Source organism: Canis lupus, chromosome 14 (genome assembly GCF_011100685.1).
Source record: "Canis lupus familiaris isolate Mischka breed German Shepherd chromosome 14, alternate assembly UU_Cfam_GSD_1.0, whole genome shotgun sequence".
Classification (NCBI taxonomy): Eukaryota; Metazoa; Chordata; class Mammalia; order Carnivora; family Canidae; genus Canis; species Canis lupus.
Genome location: NC_049235.1, coordinates 26031512 through 26057524, shown reverse-complemented (window position 1 = coordinate 26057524; position 26013 = coordinate 26031512). Strand labels below are relative to the sequence as shown.

Here is a 26013-nt window from a genome sequence, read left to right as displayed (position 1 = left end):
ACTGTTTTTAATAGAACAGAATTACAGTACTGTTCATATATTACATGCCACTCTTCAAATTTATTAGCATATTTCATAATGGTAAAAACAAAGCACATAATTATTTTAACAGAAAAACGGGTGCCTGGGTGGCTCAGTCAGTTAAATGTTTAAATGTCTGTCTTTGGCTCAGGTCATGATCTGGGGGTCCTGGGATGGAGCCTCACATCGGGTTCCCTGTTCAGCAGGGAGTCTGCTTCTCCCTCTTCACCTCCCTCTCTCAAATAAATAAGTTGACTCTTTTTAAAAAAGAAAAAAATAGTCTTTAAATAGCTTGATTAAATTAAGTATATTGCTATAAAATATATTGCAAAATTGCTATGAAATTCTGCTAATTGATTTAGGACAATTGCAGTGTCAAGCTGGATAAAATAAAATACTTTCATAAATTATAACAAGTGAACCAAGCAACTTTATATTATCGTAAAAATAATCTGGAAATGCTAATTTTTTTCTGCCTGCAATGAAGAAATTGCCTAAGAGACATTTTGGATATTTGCTCATTTTCAGTCTATTTAAGTTTATAGCAGTGATAATGATACCATAGTGGTTTTTAAAATAATGCGAATTTTTCAGATATGAAGGTTTATGCATACAAGAATGTTATTTTCTTTTAGATCTCAATGAAATGGCCAATGAAAATTTTAAAATATGAGAAATAAAAAGAACAAGTGAGAACATATGCCTATAACAGTACTGGCATCACAGAACACTCCTACTACATTCTAAATATAGCAAGTGTACTTGCTGGGACCCAACCAACAAGGTTAGTTCCCTTGCTATGGGTTTTAACAGTACCTTGGGTGCTTTTCTCATAGCTTCCATCTCATTTGCCTATATTCTCTGACACTCTATAAGCAACCATCAAGAGGACAGGGGTTATATCCCCACAGATGCTATGCTACTCAGAAATTATTACTGGGCCTTACACTTATAAAATGCTCAGTAAATACTTGTTAAATGAAGGCAAAATGAAATAAGTATAAATAAATAAATAAAAATAAAATATATTTATAAAAATATTTATAAAAATATTTATAAAAAAGTATTTTATTTACTTACAAATTACTGTAGCATACCATTTTCAAAAATTAAGTACATATTTTAGTATATAGACCATTGTTCAATAAAATTTAGTTTTTCATTGTCAAAAATGGCAATGTCAAAGTCAAGAAATGTAAATCTGAATTTCCAAAGCCCGTCAAATATTTCTAACATACCTAAAACCTTTTATACGTCTGATTTTTAAGTAATGCAGATCAAGTAGTATATAGCGTGTTCCTAACCTAGGCAAATATTTAACTGTGAAAATATAAAGCAGTAAATTATAGAGCTACATTTTGTCTGAGCAGAAAATACTATATTTTTCAAACTGATAACTTTTATGGCATTAGTCAACTAGCCATTAAGTCATCTCATTTTATTACTGTATATTTATAGAGGATGATAATTTGTTTTTGAGAACTCAAAGTATTATACTATTAACAAAAGAACTATTTCACTTTTTTTTGCATTTTAGTAGGGTTTTTTGGTGGTTTTATATAGTGAACATATGATAACAATAAAATCTTCCTATTCCCCCCCCCCCATCAAACAGAAGAGGATCTTCTTTAAGCTAGGTTTGTAATAATGATAGGTTAAACTTGTCATACTATTTTTAATAAAATACTGCATCCTTACTTTAGTATATGGAAGATACATTTTCAAGAAGGAAAATGCTGATATTATCTTGGTTATAAGCTTGCTGCTAAAATGATTTAGATAGTTTTCTCTTCCATTCAGTATCAGTGGAAAGTCTTTCTTTTCAAGCAATGAATTATAGTGGATACTTCAAACCTACTTTATGTGTATCTCTTAGTTCAGAAAAATGAAAAAACATAAATATTCTATATAAACAGAACACAAGATATAGATAAAAAATGATCCATTATAGAGCAGTGAATAATTGCAATCCCTATCACTGTAAGAATGGAAAAGGGCATCAAGAATTTCTACCAGTTTTCAATCTGAGGCTACCTAAAGTTAGTGAGAAAATTTAAAATCCATAATTATATATGTTTGGGATATGCATTTATGGTTCATGAACTTACATTGATAATAAATTTAACATTGTTGTCTATAGCACACTTTGTCAAAATAAAACTATTGGCTTTGATTGAAAAGCATCTACAAACAAACAAACAAAAGTCTTAAAAATCCCAATGTATAAAAATAACCAGTGAAGCTTTTTAAGTATTTTCTTCCTTTTACTTTGCCATTTCTGATATCTAAATATTTAAAAGGTAGCCACCTAAGATTTTGTAAACGAAACATTCTCAGAGTCTGGTAACTTGAGGAAAATACAATAATATATATTTTTTTCTTTCATGAAAGAGTATTTTCAAATTTTGGGAGACTATGGGTAAGGAAAAGGAAGTATCAATTAGGAACAGCAATATCACTAATAAAGTGATAAGTATAAAAACTTATACATGCTAGATATGATTTCAAACTAGGTTAAAAAATGAAACACAAAAATGTCTATTATCAGAGATTCACATACTACACTGATGCAAGATGAAGCTGATAATATCAAAGAATAAAATTTGTACACAGATTAAACCTCTCTGTAGGAACCATATATCAAATTATGCTCTTGATGAAACTCAGACTATTATATACAACAATGCAAAAAAAATTTAAGTAACTTATTTTACATCAAAATGACAAGAAAATATTTTTGCCTACATATGCCAAACAATAAGCCCAATTAGATAATTACTGAAATTATACAATATTTGGGAAATGTATAGGCACTATAACAGATTTAACCACCAACGTCCATAAAGGAACACTGAACATCAGTACTATATAGGGCAAAGGCCAATGGATTTGGAGACAGAAAGTCAAAGTCCTTTGCTGGTTCCTGCAACTCACTATGGGTCTTTGACAATTCATTCACAAATCTTCTGGAACCCCAGATTCCTTAAATACAGAGATAACCTTGAGGAAGATGAGGTCTAAGAGCATTCAATCAGTTGACTGCAAAGTCAATTCTAGATTTAAATTTAAAAATTCCAACTATTCTAAATGAGAAGTATATTATGATGAACAGAACTCAAGGTGAAATTAGTATTTTCCTCAAATGACCTTGGGGAACCAATTCTCTTCCTGGGTAAATGCTTTATAATTCTAACCAACTGAATTTTTAATGCAGACATTACTTATTGAGGACATTACTTACTGTGAGCATATTTGCAGTATCTATTGACCTGTTATTAGCAATAATTGAATATCATGTAAAAAATAACACTAATAGCTTGAATTAAAACTCAAGATGATTAGAAAATACAGTATATAACCCTTTGTTGAGAAATTATGAAATAGTACTGTGTTATAATTCTATATTGACCCAGAAAAAAAAGTGTCTATAGCCAGATTTATACATGATACTATTTTTCTCAAGGAATCTTTTTGACAGTAACAATTATATAAAGAACTACTCTAAGTTTTTAGGCATTCCTATTTTTGAGTTATGAAAAACCAAGCATAGATGCAACAAAATAGCTTGACTTTGTTCACAAATCAAGATAAATATAAGATTAGCAACAAAATTAAGAACTATGTATCATCATGATTATTATAATAGCACATTACATCATATACTATGGAAAATTTTACTCAACTCTCATCAATTTTAGAAACATTTATTGTATCTTTTGTATACTTACTATAACTTTTGGTATATAATAATAATCACAGTGATATATATTACCACTTATGGAGGATTTAATGGGCCAGCAATTGTGCTAGGCATTCTATATATGCTATTCTTTGATCTTCAGAACATGCCTATTAAGTATTATCTTTACCTTACAGATGATGACATTGAAACTCAGAAGGGTTAAGGACTTTGCCAAAGTATCACAACTACTAAGTAGAGGAGTAGATATTCAAATCCAGGTCTGACTGACCATAATCCTGATGCTCTTCAGGCATGTTTCACTTAAATTTCAATTTTGTAGAAATATGATCATGACCTGAAACCAAGAGTCAGCTGCTCAACCTACTCAGCTACCCAGATGTCTGAATTTGGTTACATTACTTGGGTTCCAAAATCCCTTGTTACAATGGCTTCAAAGTCACTTAAAAGAGAGTACAATTTTTAAAAATAAGGTTTTAATATTATATGATTTAAGTCTAGGAGTTTAAATTTTAGTGATAGTGAAACAAATGAGAAGAGCTGAATAAAAAAATCTGCAAGACATAAAAATAAGAACACAATAAATATATACTATTCTCCGTCTTAAGGGAGCTTGTCTCTCACGATCTTCTCAAGATAATTAGTGGAAATACAGATGTTAGATAAGTTTTAGGAATTAAACTATTGTTACAGTATTCAGTGTAATATATATGACTTATATGGTAAAACATTTGTTATTGTCAGACATCATTCTGCCAAATATTTGATTGCTTGGCTCCATAAAACAATGGTTTCTTTATTTCTACAATATCAAATACCCAGTAGTGTTAATTTTTTTAAAAAAGACTTATTTAAGTAATCTCTACAACCAACATGGGGCTTGCACTCAACCCTGAGATCAAGAGTTGCATGCTCTACCAACTGAGCCAGCCAGGCACTCCTACCTAGACTTTTAAAGCAGGAGTAAGTCCTTACTTTTCAGTTTACATGCCTTTCTTCCCAATAAGACAGAGTTACTCAGAGGAAGAATTATGTCTTGCTCTCATTTTTAAGTAATTAAGACAAAATGTCTTACAAATTTAACCTTCATAGCACAGTAGTGGCCAGCACAAAGGCATTAATGTTTGTAAATGAAAAAGTCATAAATCATACCCTAGAATTATGTTACAGAAAATATGCATACAAACTAGAAGGACCATAGTAAATACAAAGGTCAGATCATTTGAAAGACTTCAAACAATAACACATAAAAAAATGTTACAAAGGAATCCTACTGAAACTTAGATTTATTAAGACTGAAACATCAGTAGATAAGTAGATATTTACGAATCTGTCTCTAACAATCACAAAATGACCTAGTACTCTAGTACTCTTAGATATTTGTGGATTACTAGAATTTATGAATTATCATCTCAAATGAAATTTCAAATAAAACTGATCATTAATGACTGATGTCACAAGTGAATCTACAATTTCTTATATATCTTGTGTGCAGGGCACAAAATTGGCTTTGCATAAAAATAATTTGAATGTTTACTATGTAATATTAAGTAAAAGAGCAGGATAACAGTTGTTTATGCTAGTGTTTCTCAACTATTTTATTAGCATCCCCCAAAGTCTTTTTAGAATTTTTTTTTCCTAACTGCCTCTCCATGATATTTTAATGCCACGGATATAATGGTATATCTGTTTATATGCTATATGTATAGCTGTACCTTATTTAATAAAAGGAGTTAAGCTTTATGCTTTAAAAGAGCTTAACTCTTTTTATTTGATACAAGGTTATAAATGACTAAATAATAAATTTTTATATTTTTAAATCTAACAAGTGAAAAATTAAAAGCTATTAACATACAACTTAACTATGTAACTGTAGGTGTTGAGTAATTTATTTATATAACTTATTTGTCAAAAAACAATCCTATTTTAAAAAATGGGCAGAGGACCTGAATAGGCATTTTTCCAAAGATGACTTACAGATAGACAATGGATTCATGAAAAGATGCTCAACATCACTGATCCCATTGGAGAAATGTAAATCAAAACCATAATGAAATATCACCTTACACTTGTCAGAATGGTTAAAATCCAAAAGACAACTGCTGACAAAAATATGGAGAAAAGAAATTCATACACCGTTGGTGGGAATGTAAATTGGTACAGCCACAGTAGAAAACAGTGAGGAGGTTTCTCAAAAGACTAAAAGTAGACTTTTTTAACTTACCCCAAGAGAACAAAAACACCATTTCGAAAAGATGTATGTACCATTATGTTTATTACAGCATTGTTTATGACAGCAAAAAAATGGAAGCAACCGAGGTATCATCAGTAGGTGATGGATAAGGAAAATGTGATACATATACACAATGGAATATTACTAGCAACAAAAAAGGATGAGATCTTGCCATTTATGACAACACGGATAGACCTAGAGAGTACTATGCTAAGTGAAAAAAGTCAGACCTAGAACAAATACCATAAATTTCACATATGTGTGGAATCTTAAAAAACACAAATAAATAATAAGTAGAACTAGACCTATAAATAAAGAGAATAACTGATGGGGATTAGAGAGATAGGCAAAATGGATGAAGAAGAGTAGGATATACAGGCTTTCAGTTATGGAAGAAATATGTCATGGGAATAAAAGTACAACATATGGAATAAACAGTGATACTGTAATAGCATTGTATGGTGCCAGATGCAGCTACACTTGTGGTGAGCAAAACATAATGTACTCTTGTCAAATCATGACACTGTACACCTGAAACCCATGTAATACCATGTTAACTATATTTAGAAAAATTATAAAACATTACAAAATTTTAAAATTATGTCGTTACATATAACAAAACGTGTGAGAATAACAATGTAAAAATCAAGTCATTCAATCTACTATATTTCCAGCAAAAGTAACTGAAAAAATTAAGCCTTAAAATTTTAGTGAACTTTAGGTTTTGCTTGATAGAAGAAAATAACTAGCTGTTAAATAATCATTCATATCATGTCAGTATGTTCTCATTTCAGCAACTGATACAATTAATAACAGATTAAATAATTTTGTAATATTAAATAATCTATTTTTATTCATTCTCAAAGCCTAAGTTATACACAAAAGCACTGAAGATCAAGCATAAACAACATCCACAAGATAGCCAACAGCAGCCAGCAGGCATATGTAGCCATCTTATGTGACATAACTTCAAGATCGAACAATTTGATGGAATGTCATGTGATCATAACCATCTGTTTGTCATTGTTTTATAGCACTGATCAAAATATATAAATATATAAATATATAATATATATATAAATATTTTGTATATTTCTACTACTACTACTTGTGTGATACCCAACAAAACCTGAGAGAAATTAAATACGAAGATTTTATCAGAAAAGGTTAAACAGTGGAGAGTCACAAACCCTCTTTTGTTTCTATTCCTGTGTGAACCAATAATTGCCCCCTTGTAACAACACTGCCTCTACTGGGAATGCATGTCATGTCATACTATGTTAAGATCTTTAAAAATACACATAGAAAAAATAACAAAATACTAGCAATGGTTATTCCCTAAATGACTTTTATTTTCATCTTTATATATTATCCTATAATCATGTACTGCTTTATAATTTTCAAGAGTAATTAAAATAATTATAGCCATACTTACTATGGGCAGAATTAGATTAACTACCATCTTTTTGTCTTAATATCTCACAATATATCTAGACACGTTTCATTGATGAAACTATAGAATATGACAGTACAGTCTTATATATCTAAATCTATGTTTATATACATTTATTGACGTTTTTAGCTTAGATATCCAAAACATTTCCAATGTATTAGTGTGATACACATGGTTAAAGATGGTAAATGTCCTTTTCAAAATTTAAACATATGTCATAGCATATGACAAAAGATATGCTCATCCTCCACTGTCTTTTTCTTTCAAGGGAAAAAGTTACAACCATGCAGAGGACTTAAATATAAAAAAGGAAAATGTAATCCATTTTTACTCCTGAATGCTGACATGAAATTTCTGAAAACCTGGCTTCATTCACAGTACAAATTATCTTACTATGGTGGTTATTTTATTTGTGGGTCAAAAAATGTTCAAATAAAGAGATAAAAATAGCCCACAAAGGCCAAAAGTCTATGGATTTTTTTCAGCCCAAATAAAACTGAAGAGTTCTCCTTTCAGCTTGCATGTTGAAAAAAGATTAAATTAAATGCTGACAAAACTATTTAGCATCAGTCACTATGGCATACAGTACATTTGTCATTGTGGAAATCACAGCACCTGCTAACTGTACCTAGCCTCTCACTAAACTAAATATATATGTGATGAAAAATGAAGGAATTTAAAATACAGTAAATGCAAATAGCACAGATTTTATGAAGAGAAGACAAGAAATTAGGTCTGAAATGAGATGATGACAAATTTAAACTGTTGTCAACAATGCTACTTATGTGAAGCAAAGTTTACCAATTATTATTTCTGCCATTCCCTTCCCACCTATGTTTTCTAATACCAGCTGACTTTAACAAAACAGATCTGAATGTGTCACAAGTTAATTCTTTATCAGTTTTCATATATCATCCTTTACCTTGGTTGGCTGGCTAAGAATTATGCAAGCTATAAATTAGCTTTAAACAACCTCTGAATCAGGTTAGAACTGGTTTTGAATTAAAGAGCCTTCAATATATTACAAGTTGCTGTCATTTTATTACCTCAATCAATTCTGTGTGGCCTGAGGTGGAAGAAAATGAATGCTGTCTTCATTTGCAATGGGTTTATCTCTTACAGCAGGCTCTGGAAACACAACCACAGCAATGAATTGAAAGCTAAAGTTACATTTAACATTACCAATGCAGGAAATTGTGCTCCTAACAAAGTTGGAGTTGCAATGGAAAAAAGACATTTCTTTACTGTGGAAAGATATACAAAAAATTAACAAACACTTGCTTAAATTTAAATTTTTATGGAGTATTTAAAAAATTATATTTAAAACCAACATTATATTAAAATAATTTTAGATGGTTCTCAAATGAAGAAAAAAATGAAAACAAGGGACTTGCTGTTCTCCATGTTTCAGAAATAGTAGACAGAAAATATATATAATTCATCTTTATCTTAGTGAAAACCATTTCTTTTCCTTTCCTTGCGGACATGCAACTAAATGGAAAAGTGAATCAGGTACTAGTGAGGCTCATCGACATTGTTATCAGACTCTAAAACACAGATAAAATAGCCCTTCAGAAGCCTTAATGAGTAGGTATTATTATTATCTCCATTTTAAAATGAGGAAACAAGGCAGAAAGATTAAGTCACTTACCCAAATTTATACGATTACCTAGACAATATGATTCTGAGTCTGTTTTTGAAGGAGACTATTTGAGATTAGAGTAACAATAAGAACATCCAAGAGACTACTTTCTCAGGAAACACTGCATCAGAAGAAGTAATGAGTGTGGGCTACTGATGACAGAATAAAATTAAGTTTAGAGGCCTTAGAAAGGTATGTCAAGTGAAGAAAGAGGTGGGTTCTAGTGCCAGTAGACAAAGAAATCAGAATTTTTATGTGTAAGTACTTTTATATAATGCAACAATGCCTTTAGTCTTTTAACAAAGCTTACTTAAAAATGACTTGTATTTCTCTACCTAATCATTCACTGTGTATCATTCTACAGTTCGAGTTGACTTGTTTTTGCAAAATGTTTTTTTAGGTATATATATTTTAGCACCAAACTTATTTTTAATCACTGAATAAATTTAGTGACAAGTACAATAATTTCTGAGGTGCTCAATGATAGATTAGTAAATGACTGTAGAAAGAGAAATAACCAGTACTAACCTCATCATAGCTCTGCCATTAACTAGCTGTGTAACTCTAACATGAACCTGAGGTTACTTCTCTGAGTTTCATCTTTCTTATTCTGTAAAACAAAGCACTTTGAAGAGATCAATGTTTTTGTTTTTTTTAAGATTTTATTTATTCATTTGAGAGAGAGAATGAGAGAGCACAAGTAGGGGGACAACCAGAGGGAGATGGAAAAGCAGTCTCCTCACTGAGCAGGGAGCCTGACGGCCAACATGGGGCTCAATCCCAGGACCCTGAGATCATGACCTCAGCCAAAGTCAGATGCTTAACTGACTGGGCCACCCAGGAGCCCCTATATCAATGTGTTTCAAATTACTTAACCCTATAAGGGGTAGCGAAGTCAATTTAGTAAAGACTGATTAGCATTTTTTTTAATCTATAAAGCACAAAACAAAAATTATCAGCATGCTTTTATTCCATGAAATCTTTAAATTATATGTAACAAACTATATAAAATAAATTCTCTCATTGAAAGAGTTTGCAAATCACTTGTCTAAAGGATATTTCTTCTTCTGATCCCTAACATCCTCCGAAAAGGCCTTTAGTGGCTACAAATTTATGACATTTATAATCTTTTATGACATAGTGTCCTCTGCATTCCCATAGTGACTTCACATTAAAACCATATTAGCTAAAAGACTATACTTTCTTCAATGAACTGCCTTTGCCAATGGTCACTTGACTATACATGTGAGACTGTTTCTGGACCATGTATTCTGTTCCATTGATCTGTATGTCCTTTTGCTGATACCATGCGGTTCTTTTCTTTTCTTTTCTTTTCTTTCTTTTCTTTTTTTTTCTTTCTTTTCTTTTCTTTTCTTTTTTCTTTTCTTTTCCTTTTTCTTTCTTTCTTTCTTTCCTTTCTTTTCTTTCTTTCTTTCTTTCTTTCTTCTTTCTTTCTTTCTTTCTTTCTTTCTTTCTTTCTTTCTTTCTTTCTTTCTTTCTTTCTTTCTTTTTCTTTTTTTATATACCACATTGTCTTTATTACTATAGCTTTATAGTAAGTCTTGAAATCAATTTCATTACTCCAACTATGTTCTTCTTCAGTATTGTGTTAGCTATTCTGGAACTTATCTTTGCATGTAGACTTTATATCTTATATCTTATTTTAATTCCAGTATAGTTAACATACAGTGTTATATTTTCAGGTTTCAGGTGTACAATATAATGATTCAACAATACCATACATCACCTAGTGCTCATCACAAGTGTACTCCTTACTCCCCATTACCTAGTTCACCCATCATACTACACACCTTCCCTATCTTTTCAGATAAACTTTAGATCAGTTTGTCGATATCCACAAAATAGCTTGCTGGGATTCTGACTAGAATTGCACTGAATCTATACTTCGAGTTGGAAAGAACTGACATGCTGACATTACTGAGTATTCTTTGTTGTGTACCTGGAATGGTTTTGAAGATTTTGAAGTTTTCTTCATATAGGTTTTATACATATTTTGTTAGACTTAAATCTAAGTACTTAATTTTTTGGTTCCAATGAAAATGGTAATGTGTTTTGAATTCAAATTCCTATTGTTCATGGCTGGTATATAAGAGAGGAATTGACTTTTGAATATTAACAAACAGTGCTAGAACACTTGGATATCCATGTGAAAAAAGAGAAATATAATCCATACACAGACCTTACCTTTTCACAAAAAATAACTTAAGTTGATCACAGATCTAAAGGTAAAACATAAAACCATAAAGCTCCTAGAAGATAACAATAGAAGATCTTGTTGACCATGGGTTTGACTATGACTTTTTAGATACGATACCAAAAGCATGATCCATAGAAGAAAAAAATTAAGTTAGGTTTCATTAAAATAAAAAACTTCTGCTTTGCAAATGACACTCCTCAGAGAATGAAATGACAAACTACAGAGTGGAAGAAAATATTTGCAAAACATATATCTGACAAAGAATTGGCATCTAAAATATACAAAGAACTCTAAAACTCAAAAATAAGAAAAAATACAACCAAATTAAGAAATAGACAAAAGATCTGAAAAGACAAATCATCAAAGATATATAGATGGAAAATAAGTTTGCAAAAAGATGTTCAGCATCATATGTCATAAGGGAACTACAGATTAAAGCAATGACGAGATACTACCACACATCTTTTAAAACTGGTAAAATCTAAAACACCAAAAACACTAAGTGCTGGCAAAGATGTAGAGCAAGAATTTTCATTCATTGCTGGTTAGAATGCAAAATGACAGGCACTTTGAAGTTCAAAATGAAGTTTGACAGCAGCTTACAAAACTAAACATGCTCTTACCACATACTCTAGTAACCATGCTCCTTGGTTTTTGTCAAATGAGTTGAAAGCTTATTTATGTCCACAAACCCTGAACATGCATACTTATAGGAGCTTTATTCAGAGTAGCCAAAACTTGGAAGCAACCATGATTGTTGTACACACAACAAACTAACTGTACACATATTCTTTCTCTCTCACCTTCACTAGGTGAATGGATAAATCACATGTGGTATATCCATACATACTGTATGATGTCAACCGTGTGACATTCTCTAATAGGCAAAGCTATGGAAACAGTAAAATGATCTGTAGTTGCCAGCGGTTTGGGGGAATGGAAAAAAGAGGTAAAGAGGTGGGGCACAGGAGATTTTTTTGGGCATTCCATTCTGTATGATCCTGTACAGGTATATATTTGTTATCATACATTTTTCAAAATCCATAGAATAGACAACACAAAGAGTGAATCCTAATGTAAACTATGGGCTTTTAATAGTGCCTCATTAACTGTAACAAATGTACCACACTAATACAAGATGTTAATAACAGGGCAGGAATGAGGGGGCATATGGGAATTCTCTATACTTACTACTGAGTTTTTCCGTAAACTTAAAACTGCTAAAAAATATTTTAAAAATTTTTTAAAAACATATTAGTAACTATTATTACAGTTATGTTTCAAACTGTTACGCAGTTTCCTTCATAGAAATTATACACACACTCTTTCCAAGGATTCCCCTACACTGCTTCAAACATCAGAAAGGCCTTTGGAAGTATGGTCACATGTGGTAGCGTTATATTTCTCTGGCTTCTTAACAGTAGGTTTAACTATGTAATTTGTGGAATGTAAATTAAAGTGATATGTGTCAATTTCCAAATATGATTTTAAAAGCCATTCTGCAGTTTGCCGTATTTCCCACTACAGTGCCAGGGACCATATATGTTGAAATAAAACTGTGATCAGCTTGGGTCCCCAAATTACTCTGATGTACAGATTTGCTCTGCCAATCTGTAATGAGATGTTACTTGCATGAGAATTCAACTTGTGTTAATCTCTTAAAAATTTGGGGTTTGGGGGTGTATTGAATAACTTAGCCCATTCTCATATTCTTACAAATCCTACCTAGTTTTCATAATTCCATTCAAATGATATGTTATCCATCAATTTCCAATTTCTCTTTGATTGATGGAGCTGAAAGTAAACTAATGTTCTTAGTCTTTCAATTCCCAGAGTGGCTTTTCTATACTTTAATGGCATTTAACACTTTAAATCTTGTATTCTGTGTTTATCCTACTAGAATGTTAAGTTTTTTAAGAGCCAGAGTCATGTCTGATCTTTTTTTTTTTTTTTTTTTTTTTAAAGATCTTACTTATCTGAGAGAGTAAGAGTGAGGCAGCACAACCGGTGGAGGGGGTGGGTGGGGAAGGGAGAGGGGGAGGGAGAAGGAGGAGCAGATTTTTGGCTGAGCAGGGGAGCCTAACATGGAGCTAGATCCAAGACACTCAGATTACAACCTGAGCCAAAGGCAGACAGCAGACATGTAACCAACTGAGCCACCCGGGTGGCCAATGTCTGATTATATATATCAAGCACCTAGTACAGTGTATAGCATATCTTTTGAATATGCTACAGGTTTTTATTCAATAAAATGAGGTTACTGTTGCAGATGTATTAGTAGGATCATCAAAAGAAAGATAATACCTATATAAATATTCCTTCTCAATTTATATATAAAAATATGAAATAAACATTTTCTTTCAGATTAGTTTTACCATCTTAGACAACCCCAGTCTTCTCCATTCTGGAGGAAACAATTTCTTTTTAATTTAAAACTGCATTTCTATTCCAAAGAAATCTACTCTAATCAGCAGGTACTCATAAATGTTAACAGAAATGCTGAGTGAACTAGACAGGAATAGAAACTATTCTAAGAAAAGATATTATTTTAAACTTGCTGAACAGGTATTTTCTTATGTCTTTTACCCTAGGTCTTTTATGCATATATGGGTCATGGCTGGCAGAAATTTATGTTTTAGACATCATTTGTTGTTTCAACAAATAGCCTTGAGCATCTATGGCAAAAAGTAGAACCTGTACTATTTCTACTGCCATTCAGCAAAATAAAACTTTAAAAAATATTTTAATAACTAATAGGAAATAATAGCAGTGAAGAACTATTAGAAGCAATTTAGAATCTATCTCAGAAAAAATTATATGTAACATTGAGACTCCTTGTCTAAAGAAAAGTATGAAAGAAATATTCTCTGCCATACCCATTTGTAATCTAGCTAGTAAAAAGAACCTAGAACCTAGACATAAAAAGATGAATAAAAATGCGAAGAAACATCTACTAAACGGTAAATGAACAGTCTAGCAAAGAAATTAAAGAGAAATTCAGTCTAGTCCTAAAGATTATAGAAAAACTGGAACTTAAGCTGAACCATTAATTTTAAAAATACCCTTATATTTGTAAAAGAGAGCAGAGTGAAGGAGGAAGGGAAGAGGGAGAGAAAAGGAGACAGAGAGATCCATCTGGAGTATAGTATGGACACAGATCAACAGATGGCCTTGGAAGTCAGGGATAAAACCCTGATGGTCTGTGCTACAGTATGGACAATGAAGAACTCCTTCCTGGAGTTTTCTAATCGGGAAGGATGTGAAGAATCATCTTTCAAAAAGACTGATTTGGAAGTTTGTAGAATGGCTTAATGAGAACAGAAACCTAGATTCTGAAAAGAAAGGTGATTTGGGAAATAAAGAACAAAAGTAAACAACATTTTTCTTTCCTTTGGAGACAGGAAATAAGAGACTGAGGTAAGGAAAGTAACAAAAGTTGAATTAGGAAAAATATGAAGGATTATTTCTAGGGTTGAGAGGAGATACAATAGCGATATGGGAATGATGTTAAGAGACATGTTAAGAGTCATCTTGAAAAATGAGAGTGCTAGAAATAAAACTAAGACCTGAGATATGTGGCATAGATTTGACATAGCTGCTATAAGAAATTTGATAAGGAGCTCACAAATGAACCTAAATCCATAAATTCCTCTAGTTATTTCTGGCCAGAAAAAAACCAGTTAAGATGAAATAGCACAATGGATCCAGGAAAGCAGGGGAATCATAATGGAGGGCTCCAATGCTTTATTTTGTTTTAAGTGTAATATTAAATGCCAAAAAATAGTGTAATAAAGGGAGAAGGATAAAATCAGAAGGAAGATGAGGGTCTAGGGGTCTTGAAAAGTTGAGAAACTATATGAGAACATATTTGAAGAAGTAGAAAAACTAAGAAAAAGATCATGATTTGAGTCATAGTGACAGGGCATTCATTTGACATACATTAAAGTATTCATGAGGTGGGTTGAATTTTCTTCATCATAAACAGTCTAAAATTTCATTTTTGTAAAGATATGCACTGATAAAATATTTCAGAAAATATTTACTTCAAAGGCTCACACACATAAAAATTGGTCTGGAAACTCATCAAAGAAACCAGAAGACAGCAAAGGTGAGACAAGAGAGCAAGGATTTCTTTAGAAGAGGAAGTTTAAAGGGAGTCCCTATATGAGAAGGATTTTCTGAAAGGTACTCAGAGTTTGCCCTGAGGAGTTTGAGGGTCACAGAGACTACGGTGATGCATGTCTGTCTAGCTGTAGGGTGGAGCAGTGGAGAAATAAAAAATCAGGGCCACAGATGGAATGACTCCTTTTCTGAGCTTTCAGGGCAGAAGTGTGAGTGTATGTGCTTATCTCAGGAATAATAATGAGATATGAAAGACAGCAAGATTCTGGTTATCTAAAAAAGGAGTTAGCCAAAGAGGACAGCCTAGTAGGAATGAGGTGACGCCAAGCAAAGAGGAGACAAAAGGGAGTCTAAGTTCTAAAAAATGAGTTGTAAGTAATGCACAGGGGAAGGCATCCATCTTTCTCTCACATCAAAGGAACTGCAGGTAGGCAAGCCTTAACAATGAGAGATCACCAAAAACCCACAAAAGAAAGCAGGAAAAAGAATCAAAGTCCAGTATGGCCCCCATCAAACTATAGATTTTCCAGTTTGAAGCAGGCCTGAGGTGGGGAGAGGAGAAGCTTTGAATTGGTTGAGAGAATGAACCCTTGACACGAAACTAGATTGGATTTTATGTATTAAAAAAAAAAAAAAGAGGATTAATACCTTAAGGAGACTAGAAGAGCCATGAAATACATCCTAGAATCACTGAAGAAAAGATCCAACACAGCTTGTTTTAAAGGCACTGAAAAGAATTAAGTTGCTTTCTGTTTGTATCTTGTCTTAAATTCATATTTATAACTGAATAAAAATTAAAGACTAGTATTTTTTTAAAAGATTTTATGTATTTATTCATGAGAGACACACACACAGAGAGAGAGAGACAGAGACACAGGCAGAGGGAGAAGCAGGCTCCATGCAGGGAGCCCGACATGGGACTCCATCCCAGGTCTTCAGGATCACGCCCTAGACTAAAGGTGGCACCAAACCGTTGAGCCACCCTGGCTGCCCAACACTAGTATTTTACAAAAAATCTGGATAGTCCTTAAAGCATTTAATATGGAGAACAGATAAGACCATTTCTATGGTCTTTAATACTCTTTTTATTTAAAATTAATTTGAATAGTTTTTATTTAAAAGGTGTCAATTTCAGACTGCAGGATTTTTTTTTCCAAATTGCTATGGTGAGTAAACAATAATAATATTAATTTAAAAAGCAACTAACTATATTTGACCCTATTAAAGAGGTTTTTATGGATAGAGGACTACAAATACACAGAGTATTCATTACATCTTAGGGGAAAATGAGGATGGTAAAAAACCTAGGAAAGGAAAAAACTGGGTGATTATGGAACAGCTAAATCATAAAGAAAGAAAGTTTACCTCACTGCAAAAATTAGATTCATGAGTAGTAGACTTGGGAGCACTCAAAAATAAATGGAGAATAAGATAGTACTTACTTAATACAGTCATTGTGCTGCAAACAAGTTAAAGCTTCCACATTGTCACTAAATGTCACAGGGAAAAGGTAGACAAGTGTCTGAATTATACAGCAGTTCACCTTCTTGTAAAAGCGGAAAGTGTTTTCTGAAAATATGTTTCATTCAGAATTCTAAAATGACTTAAAACACAGAAAAATAACTACGTGATAAGTAAACTTAATGACTGGATACTAGAATACATTTTATGTTGAATTATTAAGTAAGGAATTTTGTTGTTGTGGGATATATGTTGAAACTGCTGCATTAAAATAAGGAAATAATGCTAAAATATAAATTCATGACTTGCTTTGAGCTACCTATTTGTACTTTGGAAACGGATCTACAAATATCTGCTAATCTAAATCTAGACATCTGATTCTAGAAATAGAATTTATACTGTACTATAATGTAATGTCTTTGAAAGTCGAGAATATAGCACAGTCCCTCAGGAACACAAAAGTGAAGTGATAAAAATGCACTGATGCAGCCTGAACTTTTCAAAGTGATTCTTAAAAAATGTAACCTCTATATGCATACTTTAAAGAGTTTTCAAGCCAGCGAACCAGATAATCATTTGTAGCCATTATTGAAGGTACATTTAACAAAAAACCAACTTAACTTCAATGAAGATATAACACTACAGCATAAACCTTTAAGAAACCTTCAAAGAAAACATTAAAATAAATTGCATCTTAGGTGGCCAGAGTTTAAATTCAACATATGAATACAGTTCAAAGGAAAAAAAAGAGACCAATATATTAAAGCTAAAAAAAACTTGTGGAAGCCTGAGATCATAAGAGAACATAGATATCTGTGCTGGGTCACTGGGGAAATATAGCAGAACAACACCGTGCACATGTGGATGCTTTATCTGCCAACGATGGGGAGACAGGTTTTAACTTAAATTATAGGTTGGGTGATGATTTCATGCACTCTGACAAAAAAAATCAACAAAAGAATTAATCCAAATGAATCTAAATTGCATTTTAATTAGTATTTGATCCACTTATAAAGTATTATTTTTGAGTAAGAGGAATTTTTTCTGCAAAAGAAAGCTAGTATTAAAAAATATATATAAAATCTTCCCATTTGTACACAAAGTGGCTGACATTGCACAAATCAGAATATTCTTAAACCATCTTTGCAAAGAAACTAAAAGTGGCTGCTTTTAGTTTCTTTTCATGGTGCAGTTTTCAAACTTCACAATTAATGACAAACATTAAGATAGAATATTTGACTGAGGGAAAATACTTGACTCAGGGCCTTGAGAAGTTATGGTCTATCTTCTACACCTTACAATAGGACCATCTTTAATTTATTTGTTTTAAGAATTACCTCTAGGTTTTATTCATTCCTCTATTCGTTAGAAACACCAAAACAGATCCCACATAACAGTAAAGGTATTTTTTCCTTTTCCTAATACCAGCAGTGTTTGTTTATAATACAAAATTATGAGTTTCTACATTATGAAAATCTGAAGTGGCTAGGACAAAATCTAACTTGAATATCTTATGCAAGAAAGAATAGAAAATACCTATTTCAATATATGAAAGCAAGTTTCTAAAACACAGGCTCCTGAATCAGGCAGAGCTAAGTTTGAATCACTCTTATACCACTTAGGTGTGTAATCCTTCTCTGAACCTCACTTTTTTCCCCACACACAAAGGAAATAAAAAGTTAACTACCTTCAAAACTGTGGTAAGGATTAAGAGATTATAAAGGGCTTTTTTTTTTTTAAAAGGTTTTATTTATTTATTTGAGAGTGAGTGAGAGCGAGTGAGCACAAGGGTAGGAGGGTCAGAGGGAGAAGCAGACTCCCCGATGAACAGAAAGGCCAATGCAGGACTTGATCCCAGGACTCAGGGATCATAACCTGAACAGAAGGCAGATGCTTAACTGACTGAGCTACCCAGGAGCCTGAGATTATGTTTTAAGTGCTTAAACAATGCTAGGCACAGAGTTACTCAATAAATGTTAACTGCTATTATTATTTCTAAAATTCTACTTTATTTTAATGATGTTCATTTTTCTGACCCAGAAGTTACACCAAGACTGTATTTGTGCAAAGGAATGTACAGTACTTAAAAATCTGGTTTAAAGAAAAATCTGGTTTGGGATGCCCGGGTGGCTCAGTGGTTGAGAATCTGCCTTCAGCTCAAGGTGTGATCCTGGGGTCCCGGATCGAGTTCCTCATCAGGCTTCCTGTGAGAAGCCTGCTTCTCCCTCTGCCTATGTCTCTGCCCTTCTCTCTCTGTGTCTCTAATGAATAAATAAATGAAATCTTATAAAAAAACCAAATCTGGTTAGAAAAAAAGTATCTAACATCATGGAAAATGGTCACATACACAGATACATTTTAAAAAATTAAAAATGTATAATATGATTGAAATTTTTAAAGAATAGGTTGTTGTAGGATATACTACTGAAACATGAGCATAAATGTAATGCCTATAGGTACTATAATTGCAGGTAATTTTAAAGATTTTGTTTATTTGAGAAAAGAGAGAGTGCAGGCACGAGTTGAGGGGAGGGGCAGAAGGAAAGAGCGAAGCAGACTCCTCCCACTAAGTAGGGACCCCAATGCAGGGCTCAATCGCCAGACCCTGAGATCATGACCTGAACCAAAGGCAGATGTTTAACAGACTATGCCACCCAGGTGCCCCTGCAGGTAATTTTAAATATTTTTCTTTATATTTTTAAAATTTTTCCTAATATTCTATAATGACCATGTATTATATTTACAAGAAATTGTTACAAAAACACAATGTATGTAATTTCTTTTCTGATTCCAATTTTCTCCAGAAAAGCTGAGTCAGAGAAAAGAAAAAAATTAAGTGAAAAACACAAGAATATGATTTTTTAAAGCAAGATTTTATATAAAGGATGTAAACTATATTGAAAACTGCTATTTTGAATTATTACTCTCTAGTGCTAAAGTTAAACAAAACTCAAAGTCTGACACCTCATTTACAGCATATTTAATCATATGTCCAGAACAATATTTCACTTGGAGATCAAATTGATAAGTATTCTCCCACTTAGATAAATTACTACTTAAACTTTGTGGTAATTTTTTTAGTTTTTTTCACCAAATTTACTGAGATTAATTGACATATAACACTGTGGAAGTTTTAAGGTGTGCAACATGTTGATCTAATACACATATACTGCAAAATGATTACCACCATTGTGTTAACACATCCATCATGTCACATAATTACCATCTCTTTTTGTGATGAGAATACTTTAAGATCAATACTTTGTCAGCAACTTTCAAGTATGCAATACAGTATTATTAACTATTATGACCATGCTGTTCATTAGATCACCAGAACTTACTCTGCATTCCAAGTGATTACACCATTTTGTCTTCACCCAAAACTCACTTGCTCCTCCCTCCTTATTTAGAAGTTGCTACTATAAAAATTTTTAGGTTTTCCTCAGTAGACTACTAGACAGTGCAAAGCCAACTAAAATTTGGTGGATTTATCACCAAATTATATCTTAATTATTAGGCAAAAGATAGTATTTTATTTTTTTAAAGGATAATTTTTTAAAAGACAGAAAGTCTCTCTTGATGAACATTAACTCAGAAAAACTAGATGGATCATTAAATCCTAAATCCCAAGTTTTCCTGTAGCTTTAAGTATGGATGCTGTCAACTGCAAGAGAAGCCAAAGAAGCCTATCAAAAGACCAAAGATATATATGGTCTGCTAAGAAGGGAGCAAACCAGGACAAAGTAAGTTCACTGAAAGGCAAGGGACAGTTTGTAAAAAGGGGAAAGTTACCACCAGTATCAGCTGCTGCAAAGAAGTAGAAAAAAAGATGAAGCAAAGTAACTAAGGAAGATTCTGCATGGGGGCAAACTAAATTTATAGCTCAGAGAAGATCCTTAAGATATGGCTGAGCAATTCCAGAACTCAGAAATAAGAAAGGGAATATGGTATATTAATCCAGGAATGTTACTGTACTGAACCTGAATCAGGTATCATAAATCTACTTTGAACCTGCCTGGGGGGCTAAAAGTCCATTTATAGAACAGTAAAGTCTGTACATATAATGAGTACTTGAAGTAGAGACCAAACTATGTGGGAATTTAAAAGAAATTAGGGTCAAAGGCAGTGGTTCTTAAGCTTTAAAGATCACTTGTGGTGCTTATAAAAATGCGGATTCTTGAGCACTATTCCAGAAATACTGATTTAGTGGGTCTGTATGGGGCCTTCCAAACTGCATATTTAATAGTACTTTAGAAGATCCTGGTGCAGGTGGTTTGTAGGCTTTGGGGAAAAATCACTGGCATTTTGCCTATGTGGATTGACAAGTGATAAAAATGTCAAGTTATGATGTAAATCAGAAGACTAAAAAATTTTTTTGACAAAGCACATGAAGGAATAAAGTGATGTTCACTTAACCTATTAAAGTTAGTTACAGGTAGTTCTGGGATGCTGTCAAATAAGAACTGAAGCTCTTAATTCAATATGTAGCAGGAATGGACTAAGCTGGGGCCATAGGAAGATACTGTGGACCACAGTCTTAGTTAGCATTCTATCAATGGAAAATAAGTTAAAAGCTATATATCTGATATTCCCAGATAGAGCTATTTTTTAAGGTAACATGAAGGTAACAGAGAAATTTATATGCTTAAAGTTTTCCACTGGAAATCAGGGGAGTGGGTGGCAGAGAGGGGAAGAAATGTGGGGTGTAAAGATAGGGCTTTGAAGAATTTATAAATCTCTATCCTTTAAGTCATATATGTAAAGCACATGTTGAAATCTACTTTTTCAAAAAACATTAGTAGCATCTGAGAATGAGTATAAATTTCCTTACTTAAGAATGAGGCTTTCACATGGCATAAATGCCATAAGATATATTGAGGGGCACTTGGGTGACTTAGTTGGTTAAGAGCTTGACTTCTGATTTTGCTCAGGTCATAGTCTCAAGGTTGTGCAATCAAGTACCACACCATGCTCCATGCTCAGGGCAGAGTCTGCTTGAGATTCTCCTTCCCCCTCTACCTCTGCCCCTCCTCACACATGTCCATGCACTCTCTCTCTCTCAAATAAATAAAATCTTTAAAAAAAGACATATTGAAGGCACATGTTATGAAATTCTAAATATGTTTACACAGTATGCCCTAAAAGTTAATAACCTTAATTTCCAGATTTTATAAGGAGTGTGAAAGTCTAGTCCAGAACCTTCCACATTTTCATCCATAGGAGTTTTCAATTATTTAAATGGTAAAAGCATGTGCTGCTGATATATGCCTGTTCTCTATAGGGCATTCATTAGGATTAATGAAAATCTTTTATTATCGAAAACTGTATATACTTTGACAAAATAGACTCATAAATTATCTTACACCTGTCTTCAATGGTTTGTTAATTTTTTTTTAATTTTTATTTATTTATGATAGTCACAGAGAGAGAGAGAGGAGAGAGAGAGAGGCAGAGACACAGGCAGAGGGAGAAGCAGGCTCCATGCACCGGGAGCCCGATGTGGGATTCGATCCCAGGTCTCCAGGATCGCGCCTTGAGACAACGGCAGGCGCCAAACCGCTGCGCCACCCAGGGATCCCCTGTTAATTTTTAATTTCATTTTATTTACTTTCTAATTTCATTTCAGTTTCAGGTTTATAGTTTTCATGACTTTGACAATAATACCCCTCCAGTCTATGGGGAATTTCTTGAGTATTTCTTCACCCATTAACAAAATCTGTCTTTAGCTAAGGGCAGGTTTCTTTTTATGCCCATACCAGTTACGTCTTTTTTTATTATTATTATTCAATAGTTGGTAGAACCAGTTTAAATATGACAGTAACTCTAGAAAGAAATTAGAACAAATGGGCTTTTTTGTGAATGGAAATGTTAGAGATGTTATTCTGTTTAGCGTAATACTCTGAAAGAGGCAAGAAAAGATTTTTTCTTGGTACATGAAGACAAAAAAAATTGCTCTTTAGATTAGCTTTCAAAACATTTCTTACATTTGAAAAGCAGAACATTAGCACTAGCTCTGAACTTTTCTCTCTGTAACTAAAATGATTGTGTATTTTTAAGAATAAGAAGAGATATCATTTACTGAGTATCTCTATTAGTCCAAGTATTGCCATTAAACCTTTCACAAATAAGCAACCCGAAGCTCACTGAACTGAAGCAACTTGCTAAAGGTCACAAGCATCATAAAGTTAATATCTGGACCCATTCCGTTTCTTTTCAAAGCTCATAAAGCTCTTTATTCTACACTGCATTACATACTTTGACTTTCTCTGTATTTTATTGTTTTTTACTCAACAATGCCTCATATTATAAGAAACTCAAAAAATTGCCATTAAATTTATGAAGAAAAAAAAAGTGTTATGACTTAAAAATACAAACTGCTTACAGACACACACCCTAATTTCAGAAATGTCAAAAAATGTTAAAATGCATGTAACATGGTGTAACACACTTCGGCTATGTCCCAGCCCCCTAATCCACAATATTTTATCAATCTTGATAAGGATTCTATCAGAACATCAAGATTAGAAGACTTAAATATGTTTGATTTCAGAACTCAATTCCATTAACTTTCAGAGTTCATTCTTTGAATTTTCTTAGCTTAGAAGTCTTAGTTGTAGATAAACAGTACTTCTGAAACCACAATGTATAGGTTAGAAGGATAATTTTTTAACCAATAAATAATTCCACACAATGATGACATAGTTAAAATAAATGTTTATTAGAAGGAATAAGCTATCTGCAATATAGAACATATGAAATTTCACTCTGTTTTTTGAAGCCTGGAGTTAAGCTTTTCCTATTATTTAGGTTAGTTCCACAACTCTGAGATTGAGCTAGCCTATTTCAACTAGGACCATCTCTTTACAACAAACAAGGTCTCTCACCCTCCTATTACATACAAATACTGGAATAACAAGTTTACATAATTAATGTATTCTACCCTCCTGAATTCTTATATTAATATATTATACAATACAAATTTAATAATGCTGGGTTAATAGGTAAAAATATTCTTATTAACTTTTTATTTTTTTTTAATTTTTTTTTATTTATTTATGATAGTCACACACAGAGAGAGAGAGAGAGGCAGAGACATAGGCAGAGGGAGAAGCAGGCTCCATGCACCGGGAGCCTGACGTGGGATTTAATCCCGGGTCTCCAAGGCAGGCGCTAAACCGCTGCGCCACCCAGGGATCCCTCTTAACTTTTTAAAATCTGTAATGAAAATCCTTCAGTCTAACTACCAGATTTTTAGTAGGTGGCTTTTTCCACCAACATAATATAAGTATATATATTTTAAAAATTATTTAAAAACTAAAGAATAGTATAAAGTTGGTGAGTTCTGAAAGGCTTGCCCATGTATGGCACCCTACTGTACTTTGATTAAGATCTCTCAGTTATGAGTTGGTTTCTTATCACATATGGTATCCACAGCATGTTATGCAAAGGCCCACATGCCGTCTAAATAGCTTAGTTTTTCCAGTTTGTAGTAAGCATAACTTAAATAGTGATTTAGTTTTTCAATTTTTCAAATTATTAACATAAAAAAATTTTGTCTAATATTAGAGGTTCCACTCATTTTCTTTCTGTGGATATGGTGTTGAAATATATACAAATGTATGTCATAAACACTGACAAACTTTACCTGGAGGATAGAAACCAAATTTGCAGAAAAATTCTTAAGGAATACCTAACCATGACATAACAAAGTATACCAATATGCTTAACATGTATCATATAATCCCCATGAAAATTACCTTAAGTTACAGAACTAAACAGATCAGTAAAGAGTCCAGTTCTATTGTAAAGATAACCATAAACAGTCCCTTGTTTAGCTCAAAATTGTTACCTGATAAAAATAGTGCCTGGAACAGGTTTCAGAAAATGTCTAGGACAATCAAGTAAAGAACCTCTGAGCAAGCAATAATGACAAATAATAAGTTCATTTCAGTACATAAATGCTTAGTTTTAAAAAAATACACTCTAAAAAAAAAAAGCACAGTACCAACTATAATTAGTGGAATTGTTAATGACTATTACTTCTTATTGAATTCACAAATCATTGTTACTAGTCTCAAATTACAACACTCAGAAACTAAGCTTAAATAAGACATTTATACAAACAATTTTGCCTACCACAGGAAATGCTAGAGGTATCTGGCAATTGCCTGGACTTAATCTAGATATTAAGTAGAAGATCAACTGGAAGACTGTGGGCTTTATTCCATATACTAACAAAGAGGAAATCTAAAGTTTAAATATATAACTATAGCTATCATCAAGGATAACCATGCCAGTTTTAATTCTCAGATTTTTACTAAGTCTACAAACTGCCACAGTTTGATCTATGGTATTCTACTGTAAGATAGTGTATAAACAACTTTTCTGCAGACTTTTACATAACTGTATCAGAAAAAGCTAAATCAAAACTCAGTAAAACTTGCTAAGCACACTGTTGTAAGCTTTAATGCTTGTTACATAAATGCTAGAAGAATACCAAATTAAGATAATTAAGTGGTACAATTTTTACTTGAAAATGACTTCTTGGCCAACCATGCTAAATCTAGAAACTTAAAATTTAACCTAATGTCAGATAAAATCCCAGAGGTCAAATGAAGTTAAAATATTTTAAAAATCCTTTTTCTTATGGGTCAATTATATACTTCAAATTTAAAAGAGCTTTAAAGTATAATTCATTACAATTTTATTTTTTATTATTTTTTAATAAGGACTTTAAGTAATCTCTATACCCAACATGGGGGTCTAACTCACACTCCTGAGATGAAGAGTCACATGTTCCACCAACTGAGCCAACCAGGCACCCCTTAATTTTATATTTTTCATAAATTTTTATCATATAAAAAATTCAGACATTCAATTTCCATAATACCAGGTTTAATTAAATGTGCTTGTTTAATGTATTACGGCAAGATACTCCTTGAAGAGACTATTTTGTTCAATTCTTAAAGGGGCAAAATTCACAATGTTTTATTTGAAAATAAATATTTATATATGTAGTTTTTACTCAGGTATATCAGTTTTAGAATTCTAGTTGCCTAGTGCAGAAAATTAGGAAATAAAGGTTAAAAAAAAAATCCTACTTTCCCTATCCAGGGATTTCTAATACAAATGATTATCAAAAAGTACCACTTGCCTCAGCAGG

The 26013-nt window shown here is 32.5% G+C and overlaps 1 protein-coding gene and 1 long non-coding RNA gene across 9 annotated transcripts in view; one reads left to right on the top strand and one right to left on the bottom strand.

The window, feature by feature from the left end:
- LOC111098772 overlaps positions 1 to 7875 on the top strand; it is a 62507-nt gene extending 54632 nt beyond the window's left edge. For 2 of the 6 annotated variants that reach the window (XR_005369473.1, XR_005369468.1), the window contains 2 exons: positions 657 to 805; positions 7676 to 7873. This is a non-coding gene — a long non-coding RNA (uncharacterized LOC111098772). Of the gene's footprint in view, positions 1 to 656; positions 806 to 7675 lie in introns of all 6 variants that reach the window. The other 4 variants (XR_005369471.1, XR_005369472.1, XR_005369469.1 and 1 more) reach the window with 4 other exon arrangements.
- Positions 1 to 26013, bottom strand: part of PHF14 (PHD finger protein 14) — a 216754-nt gene that overhangs the window by 28361 nt on the left and 162380 nt on the right. The window contains exon 19 of one of the 3 annotated variants that reach the window (XM_038556949.1): positions 7044 to 8535. The exons of the other annotated variants lie outside the window; for them this stretch is intronic. Within the exon in view, the coding sequence (XP_038412877.1) occupies positions 8524 to 8535 (12 nt within the window). The 3' untranslated portion in view covers positions 7044 to 8523. Of the gene's footprint in view, positions 1 to 7043; positions 8536 to 26013 lie in introns of those variants that run through there. 3 annotated transcript variants of the gene reach the window in all.